Below are 9,490 nucleotides of genomic sequence, written 5' to 3' on the forward strand. Positions count from 1 at the left end.
AAATGAATGGCTGTAAGTCAAAGACTACTTTTATTTTAGTGAAAGGTTACCATACAAAGTTGCTCCTCTTGTGAGTGTAAAAATTTTCATGAGTAGGATGCACAGGCATCTCCCCTCTTTGTCTTAATATCAGTACAGCTGTCTGCAACTTTACTGATGTTTGGAAAGCAAACAATATTTACTATTGGAACAAGTATTTAGAAGAGCTGGACAATAGAAGAATGAATAAAGACATCTCAGGCATACACACCTTCTTCTCCCAGGAGTTCATCTTTATTCTTTCCCCACCATTAGTTACATATCTGTTTACAGTGATTGGAGGACCATTGTGGTGCAAGGCAATATATTCTCTTCAGACAACTAATGGGCTTAAAGATATTCTTTGCCTTTAAGAATAACATGTCAGAAGAAACCATCCAGTTCTCTAATTCAGCCATGAAAGACACAAAGGGAGCCCTCTTTGGAAAACAATCTGGGCATCGCAGATGTAGGCTACAACACGGACGGATGTTGGCCAGGAGGCAGGCTAAAAGTATTGGGGTGGGAATGGCCAATCAGGTTGAGGTAGTGGCGATCCAGCCCTTGTACCGATGGCAAGAAAGTGTTGCGCTGCTGTCCTGGACTAGTGAGAGGCATACTGGTATTGGGAAGGTAAGGAATGGTGGGATTTCTGGTGGAACCGTGCCAGGAGAAGTGACCGTGGCCAGCTGCTTGTGAGAAAACAGGATCGTTAGTGCCTTGACCCAAGCAGTCTGGAGCTGGAGGAAGCTGGTAGGAAAAGTCTGACTCTGGAAGAGATCCCAAGGAGGCATAGAGAGGTTCTGTGATAAAGTGAGCTTTGGATTGCAAGAAAGCCAGAATCCGAGCATACTTGGTGTCTTTGGTCTCCATTCTCTCCACTGTGGTCAGGTAGTGAACTAGGTTCTTCATGCATTCATGATAGCCATAATAAAAGTAGTTGGCAAATTCAGCTAGAAGTTCTGCTGGAAAGAAGGAAGGAAAGAAAGAAATAGCATTGTATGCTTGGCTTTGGGGATTTTCGGTTTATATTTATGGGAGTCATATTTCACTATAATTATTACCATTTGTAGTAGCTAAATCAGCAAACACTTTTTGTATTTTTAATTTAGTAGGCTAATTTCTGAAACTGACAGTACTCATATATGGCAAGCCTGCAAGTTGCCAAACTATTAATAGAGGTATCTATGAAAGGCAGGCTGAAGAACAATGAGTATACAGCAGTATCAGAAGTTATAAACACAAAGCGGCTCATTAAATAAATAAACTTTACTCTGAATTCTCTTTACCAGAAAGTTTATACCACTTATAAAAACAATAGTCTGAAATCAATGTCTGTCTCAGACTTTCCCAACATGGTTCTTTTCAGATGTGTGAACAACAACTCCACCAGTTTCAGTCAAGCCATCTGGAAAGATGGAAGTTGTGGATTAACACATTTAACACCCTCCCCAAAACATAATTGATCAATATTTAAAATAACTTCAATCAGCAATGCCGTATACCACACACACACACACACACACACACACACACATTTTGAAATGCAGCCCATTGTGTGTATATGTACACAAAATATGCATCTACTGAAAGTTAACAAAGTTGATCAATTGGCAAGTGTGCTATAGTCCCTAAAGGTTTGTACCACTATAAAAAATTTTAGCATTCATCTCAAAAGGCTTTCATTTTATTTAGTCTCTTTAAAATGGATGCATATATACCTCTTTATCCTAGATTATTAAATGCTGGATCCAATCTAGCCAACCATACTCTCTTTGCATCCATCAATGTCCAATTGCAGAAGGTCACACACTCAATTTAATAGCCATGTTTTGTCGCTTGCACTCAGCAATCTGGAACTGCCTCTCCCCTCATGGGTTGACCCCATTCTATTAATTTATCTAATCCTTAAAACAATAATCATTCCAATCAAAATAAATGCTAAAGATTAGGATCTGGGAAAGGGGCTAAGATAAAGCTGCTCTTTAGCTGAGCCTGCAGGGAGGCAGCTCAATTGCAGCCTTGAATTTGCTATTCTCAGGTGTGGTGGAGGGCAGCAACTGGATCCTCTATTACAGGGGTCTCCAACCTTGGCAACTTTAAGACTTGTGGACTTCAACTCCCAGAATTCCTCAGCCAGCAAAGAATTGAAGTCCATAAGTCTTAAAGTTGCCAAGCTTGGAGACCCCTGCTCTATTGCACAGTACCATGGAGAGGAGAGGAGTTGTTGAGTTAAGACAATATGCAAACCAAGCCATTGAAGTATATAAAACCTAACTTACTGCTTAGCATTCCAAATGAACAAGTGCATAGTGGCTTGTCATTAAACCAGGCTAAAATTAAGAGATGCTGTGTGGAACCCAGTTACCCTCTTCTAAAAGTCATGCACGATCAGAGAAAAGCCGGGCAGCAAAATATTTGAGAACTGGCCTTGTCCTGAAAAGATACCTCTTTCATTCCAAAAATATAGCAAGTTAATCTGTGGCAAGAGGAAAAAAAAGTCTTCTGGCATTTTAAAAATGAGGTTCACCGAATCCGAGCAGTCGACTAAGAGTTAGGACAGAGTTGGAAGGGATCTTGGAGGTCATTTAGTCTAACCCCCTGCTCACGAAGGAGACCTGTACTAGGGATCGGAACCACCGCACTGCCGACCTTTCTGATCCACAAGCTCAGTGTCTCAGCCACCGAGCCTCCTTGAGCTCCGCAAGCGTTCCCCCAAATCCACCGGAGTCTCTTTCTGCGCCGGCTGCCCGGCTCGCCTGCTTAATACTGCCAAGCGCCGGGACGCACCGTCTCCCCGAAGAGCGCGCCTACCTTTTTCTCTTCCCCGGGGGAAATCCGCAGAGTGAAGGACCCTCAGGTATTGCACCGTCATCTCCAAAATCTCCGCCTTCTCTAGCTTGCCGGAACTCTGCAAGGAGCCAAGAGCAACATTTCAGGAGAAGTCACGTCTGGGGCAAAGGAAGAAGCGGGGAAAACAACTCGCCCTGGCACAGAACGAAAAAGCCATTCCGTCTTCCTTCCCTAACATGCCCCAGCCCCGCTTTCCCCCCTGCGAATCGGAATGGCAAGGTTTCCCGCAGGAGCCCTCCAGGCAAAGCCAGTGACCTGCCTGCTGGGTCTAACCGAGGCCACCCGTGTCACTTGATGCGCTTTTTCTCTGGAAAGACGCCAAGGTCCCGGAAGGCTTGGGGGGGGGGGCGCTGGGAAACGCGCGTGTACCTGTTTGGCCAAGGCCATGGGCACGGTTTTCCCCAGTTCGTTTAGGCAGCGGTTGATCCGGTCTCTTCTCCTCTTTTCGATCACTTTGTGCGAAATGGGGATCTTCTGAAAAACACGTTAGTGGGGCAGGATAAATACACGAGTAGCGGACAAGCGGGAAGATCACCAAGCCAGACAAGAGCCTCTCCCCCCCCCCCCCGTTTTTTGTATGAACACCAGACCATTGAAAAGTTATTCGATGCTTCTGGGTCTCCATCTGCTCTTCATCTTTTAAAAAATATTCCCTGTCAAAAATCACCTTTTGAAGTCAGAATTCTAGAATTAAATTCTTCCCATCCTCTGTTGAAACTTTGGCGAGGGGGGGAAGGGAGGTCGTTATCAGGAACCAATTGCCTAGAACTCAATAGGATCGCAGTTACAATGGATGGGGCGGGGCGGGAAAGGACAGGGGAAAAGCGCGGCGGGACCAGAAGCCAGGGCCTTCTCAACATCTGGATCCCCCAGTGGCGTGACAGGCTCCTATGAGCACTTGTCCCAAGGGAAAAGTCTCCTTTCGAAGTGTTTTCACTAGGAGCTCGTCTGCCTGGGGCTGCGTGCCACCCACCCACCCACCCTCTTTTAAAGCCTCAAAGCCAATGGCCGAGGTTAAATGGCACCAGGCGCTCCGGAGAAGAAAGCTGCGTTCGGCCTGAAGTGCGCGGGGGCAATGCCAAAGCGCCAACTCACTTTCCGTTCCTTGAGTTTTGAAGACATCGAGGCAAGAAGCGGACGGGGGGCAAAGCTAGCCGAAGGCACCCGGGGTCTCTCCTCAAGTGGCCCAGGTGGATTGTGGAGTCCCCACGTCCATGGGGCGATTTATAAAGCAATCATTTCTAAGGCGAGGGAGGGAGGGGGCGATATTCATGGCCTGCCTGGTTCCATAGGATTAGGGAAAACAGCATTAGGAGAAGACATGCATTAAAGATAAGGTTTTCTTAAAATGTGTGTATGTACAGGGTATTTCCCCCCTCCCCAGAGACCAGGGGCGGGTGAGGGAAGGGCGACAGATCAGCTTTGTCACTCCACGTGGCCTTCAAGGACACGTGATTGGCCCCCCAAAGAGCATTTGCATGGCAACGGGCAGCGCAGGACTACAGAAGCAACAAGTGGAGCGCAGGGGCGCGCTGGCAGGTTGTGAAACACCAGCGCCCTTCTTCAAAGCCCCCAAAGGCTCGGTCGGTCTCTCACACGACCGCCTGTTTACAAATCCCAGGCAGGCACCTCTCTTCCTTCCCCCCCCCCGCAACCCCCGCGGCCTCCCTTCCCTGTCCAAGCGCCGACTGCATTTTAAAGCCTGTCCAGAGTCATTAAAGTAATTAAGTAAGCCCTTAATAGGCTGTTCCGCCCAGTTCAAGGAAGAGCCCTTGGAGACGGAGTGGGTCCGTTTGTTCTCAGGCTTTTCTCACACGACTTGGTGACACATCCATCTTTATGAGAGGTGGCAGCGAAGCTTTTCTGTTTCTATCGCTTTATGTGGCGGGGGGGGGACCCCGGCAGGTGTGGGGACTGAAGGGTGGCACAAGACACCCCCCTCCGCTTTATAAATTTATCTCCTCCCCTCAGCAGACCCAGGGAGGCTCCTTCAAACTTTTGGCACACGACCGTCCTTTTTCCTATGGTGTGTATGTCTCCATCTTGTTGTTTGCCTCGCTCCGCCGCCGCACCCCACCCCACCCCCGCCGCCTTTGGAGAGGCTCAATTTGTAGCCTATTATCCTATAGGAAAATGTCCTATTGAAAAGTTTGAATAGTTTCATTGGGCCTAAATTTTAATAATGCGGGTCAAAGAAAAGAGGGGCAAAATAAAGAGGGAATCGCAGCTGCTCCGAGAGCGCATTATGCGGTGTCACCTGCATCTATTCATTTGCCTAATTTTGGTCAATTTAACAAACTTCAGGAGAAATTACTGTGGCATTGTTAGAGAGGGTAAAGCTTTCTGATCGAATTAACAGCATGTTTTGATCCGGTAAATGTCTTGAGAAAGAAAGAAACAATCGCGTTTAAAGGGGCTTGGAGTGAAACGCGCCAAGTGGAGACGCCAAAGCGCAGCGCTCACAAAGGGAGCAAGTAACTGCCACAGGGAACTTTTGTACACGCACATTGCTGAAGTTTTTACACAAAAAGGCATTATTTCATACTTGAATAGTCTAATCCAACAATTGTCTATTTTCTGCAAACATATTTTCACAGCATTGTTACTTTTTTTCCGAGGGCCTCTGCTCTGGCAGCCGCGCCTCTTGCCTTGAGAGCGCAAAGGATTCTCATTCGGGGGGGCAACCGATTTGTTCGAGGGGGGGCATCCAGAGGGAAAGAATGGACGTTGGGGAAAGATGTTTTATATCTTCTGAAAGACTAAAAGAGGGAAATATAGGGAATACTCCAACAGGAATTTAGGGAAATTCATAAAAGAAGAAGGATCCGTTTCCTCTCCAAAGCTTCCGTGCGCATTTCCAGACCTCTTTCATCTCGCAGTGGCACCTCCTTATTTCATTGCCCAAGGACACCCCGCACCTCCCAACCACTTCATTTGATCTAGTGGCTGCCTGAGAAACAAATGCGATCGAAAATACAACGGTGGGTTTGCCAGTTCATATAAAAATAACTCAGACAAATTTGGAGAGGTATGCCAGAGCCTACATTTCGATTAAGCCATTCTGGAAATGGAGCCTATTGCAGGGAAATACTCTCGCTGTGCTCCCGAATTCAGATTCTTCCTTTCGTTGTCATATTTTGCAGGTTGTCTTCTCTTTCTTTAAAACAGATTAATGCTCATCTCTTTTTTCATTACTTTACTTTGGAAAGTGTCACATAATGTCCTTCAACTTTACAGTTTTCTTTTTCACCGCATTCATGGTAAAATGCAAATTGGGGCTCTTCTCTCGTGATAAAATGCTAGCCAAAGAAATGTTCTTTCTCGGTGTTTTGTCTGAAACCTGTTTTGTCTGAAACCTGGTGGGTGACTAAACAAATCCTTGCAGAAAGTTTTCAGAAGCAGCGTGCCTTGCTCGGCCCAGCCCAGGGACGCTCCCAAGTGCTGCTCTGCCTGCGAGAGATATCCTTTCAGAAAGCTGTTAGGTTTCAGTATATTCAGTCCTGCACAATGGGATTAGAAACTAACCGTTATCATCCAAATTAACTAAACTTTGAATAGTAAATGTAGGAGCTTTATTTTTTTTCTCCCCTCCAGCCATTGGAGAAGGAGTTGATCCGCTTACTGTCTGTGTTAACCACCAGCTGCAGGCACCTGCGAGGCAATTATTCTTTTTTTTACACCACTCATTTTGTTTATTTGCTTCTCTCTTCCCCCCCCCCCCCCCACTTTCCTCCTGCCGGAGAATTGTGTCTGGTCCAGGACAGGCTTCCATGAGGTGCAGGTTCAGGCTGGCAATGAAAGCTAGAAAGGACACGTGCAAACTGGATATGACAGGGGCGATGGTGCCGGGGTGCTGGAAGCGTTATGGCATATTAAGGAGATATGTTTGCTGTTGCTTTTGATTTTTTTTATGTTATTTCTCTGCTTAGACTAACAATGAGGGCTCCAGGCATATATTATTAGCTGCTTCAGAAAGTGTGTGAACCTCTCCTCTTGGAGACAGGCAGAGATAGGGAAATTCTGCACTTTTTAACTCTCCTTTTTTATTTGTCAGTGCAGGAGGTTGTTAGATGAATAGAAGGTGTACATTTTGCCTTGTGCCTTCCCTTTCCCTTCTTAACCATGAGGAGGAAAATGACTTTGAAAAATTGTTTTGTTCGTAACTTATCTGTTTTAAACTATTTTTAAGAAGAATGCTTTAGAGCAGTGTTTCTCAACCTTGGCAACTTGAAGATGTCCGGACTTCAACTCCAATAATTCCCCAGCCAGCGAATGCTGGCTGGGGAATTCTGGGAGTTGAAGTCTGGACATCTTCAAGTTGCCAAGGTTGAGAAACACTGCTTTAGAGTGATGATTCATTTCTTTATAAAAAGGGAATGGGCGTTTCTTTATAAAAAGAAACAAGGAGGTTAAATGTAAAATTGTGCCCAGTCTTGTATATAAATGATGAGTCTCCTCTGAATCATACTGCCACTGATAGTTTTTTCCCCCTTGATTGTGAAACTAAAAAGTACAGTTACATTCTAAAGTGAGTTACATTTCACAGAAGTGCACACTATCCTATCCATATCCATATTAAGATGCATCCTTATGATAACCCATTCGGGCCCTTTTGCCCAAATAAGGTGCCATCATCCAAGAAGAGGGGAGGATTAAAAGGAAGTTTCAATATATACAGTGCATTCAGAAAGTATTCAGACCCCCTTCGCTTTTGTCTATTTTATTATGCTGCAACCTGATTCTACAGTTGTTGAAAATCATTTTTTTCCTCATTAATCTACATTCAACACTACTCCATAATGACAAAATGAAAACAGAATTTTTAGAAATGCCTGTAAATTTATTAAAAAGAAAAAACCTGAAACATTGACATAAACCCACCAATCTGGGCTTTATGGAAGAGTAGCTAGATGGAAGCCTCTCCTTAGTGCAAAACACACAAGAGCCCACCTAGAGTTTGTTCCTCACAGTCAGAGAGTCTTTCAGGTGTTTTGCACTGAGGAGATGCTTCCATCCGGCCACTCTTTCATAAAGCCCAGATTGGTAGATGGCTGCAGTGATGCTTATCCTTCTGGAACTTTGTGCCATCTCCACACAGGATCTCTGGAACTGAGTCAAAGTGACCATTGGATTCTTGATCACTTCTCTTACCAAGACCCTTCTCTCCCAATTGCTCAGTTTGACCAGGTGACCAGCTCTTGGAAAAGTCCTGATTGCCCCAAACTTCTTCCATTTGAGAATTATGGAGGCCATTGCGTTCCGTGACCCGACAAAAGCGCGAACGTCATAAGCGCGCCGCCAAAACCGCTGCGCTAAAACCACGATGTCAAAAGCGCGCCGACAACAGCGCGCCGACAACAGCGTGCCGACAACAGCGCACCGACAGAAGCGCGATTTAAGTTAAGGTAAGGTTTAGGGTTAGGGTTAGGGTTAGGGTTAGGTTTAGGGTTAGGTTTAGGGTTAGGTTTAGGATTAGGTTTAGGGTTAGGTTTAGGATTACGTTACAGCGCGCTTCTGTCGGAGCGCTTTTGTCGGCGCGCTTTAGGGCTAATTCGTCACTCATTCGTCGTGCGGTTTTGTTGGCGCGGGTTTGTCACTGCGGTTTAGTCAGGCGCGCTTTTGTTGTTCGCGCATTTGTGGTGGAACCATTGCGTTCTTAGAATCTTCAGTGCAGCAGAAATTTTATTGTAGCCTTTTCTAGATATGTGCCTTGCCATAATCCTGTCTTGAGCTCTGCAGGCAGTTTGTTTGACCTCATGGCTTTTGCTCTGCTACAGTATGCGTTGTCAGCTGTGAAGCCTTTCCAAATCATATCTAATCAATTTAATTTACCACAGGTTGACTACAATCAAGGTGTAGAAACATGTCAGCAATGATCAAGAGAAAATGGGAGACATTGGAGTTGAATTTTTGTGTTGCTGCAAATGTGAAAGTCCAGTTTTTCCTTTTTAATAAATTTACAGGCATTTCTAAAATTCTGTTTTCACTTTGTCATTATGGAGTACTGAATGTAGATTAATGAGGAAAAAATGAATTTCAACAACTGTAGAATCAAGCTGTGGCACAACAAAATTGGCAAAAATGAATACTTTCTAAATGTACTGTAAATCAAATATCACTTCCATATATTTACATTCTAAAATATATATATATGGAAGTTTTGGTAATAAGTTTACCATGGAAAAACTTCAGAAAGGTTCTTACTTCTTTAATGTTCCACCTCTGAATTGGGGAGAATGAAGAAGAACCAGAACTTACTTTGAAGAAAAATCTTTGCTGAATAAATTTAGAAAGCCATTTATTGGAACATACTGTATATATAGTAGGAAGGAATATGATGCTTCTGAACTGATGGCTAATATTTCAAATATTTTTGAACTATCATCAAGATTCATACAGTGTTTCAGTACACATGTAGGTATTTACTTTTTCCTCTTAGAAACATGAGATTGAAGTTAAAGGCTGCGGTCCTATAGATCAGGGTTATCCAAACTATATTTTGTAGAACCCTAGAGTCTATGAAAATGTGATCTGGTTTGTGAGAGACTAAACAGCAAAAGAAAAAAAAGTTCACTTGAATACAGCCAATTTTCTGCCACTGGAGTTATTTATTTATTCA

General features: G+C 44.5%; 1 protein-coding gene across 2 annotated transcripts; it reads right to left on the bottom strand.

The window, feature by feature from the left end:
* Nucleotides 1-271: 271 nt before the first annotated feature.
* HELT (helt bHLH transcription factor) lies at nt 272-3,324 on the bottom strand. 2 transcript variants are annotated; one of them, XM_087723787.1, is made up of 3 exons: nt 3,241-3,324; nt 2,833-2,929; nt 272-980 (listed from the first exon to the last, which is right to left on the bottom strand). In XM_087723787.1, the coding sequence occupies exons 1-3, from the start codon at nt 3,256-3,258 to the stop codon at nt 493-495; spliced, it is 603 nt and encodes a 200-aa protein (XP_087579913.1). In that variant the 5' UTR covers nt 3,259-3,324; the 3' UTR covers nt 272-492. The 2 variants fall into 2 exon arrangements, with proteins under 2 accessions (XP_087579913.1, XP_013910449.2); XM_014054974.2 differs by having other exon boundaries at nt 272-983.
* Nucleotides 3,325-9,490: the final 6,166 nt, after the last annotated feature.

This window comes from Thamnophis sirtalis, unplaced genomic scaffold (assembly GCF_051295495.1).
Source record: "Thamnophis sirtalis isolate CommonGarterSnake01/CBP01778 unplaced genomic scaffold, rThaSir2_p1.2 scaffold_10, whole genome shotgun sequence".
Taxonomy (NCBI): domain Eukaryota; kingdom Metazoa; phylum Chordata; class Lepidosauria; order Squamata; family Natricidae; genus Thamnophis; species Thamnophis sirtalis.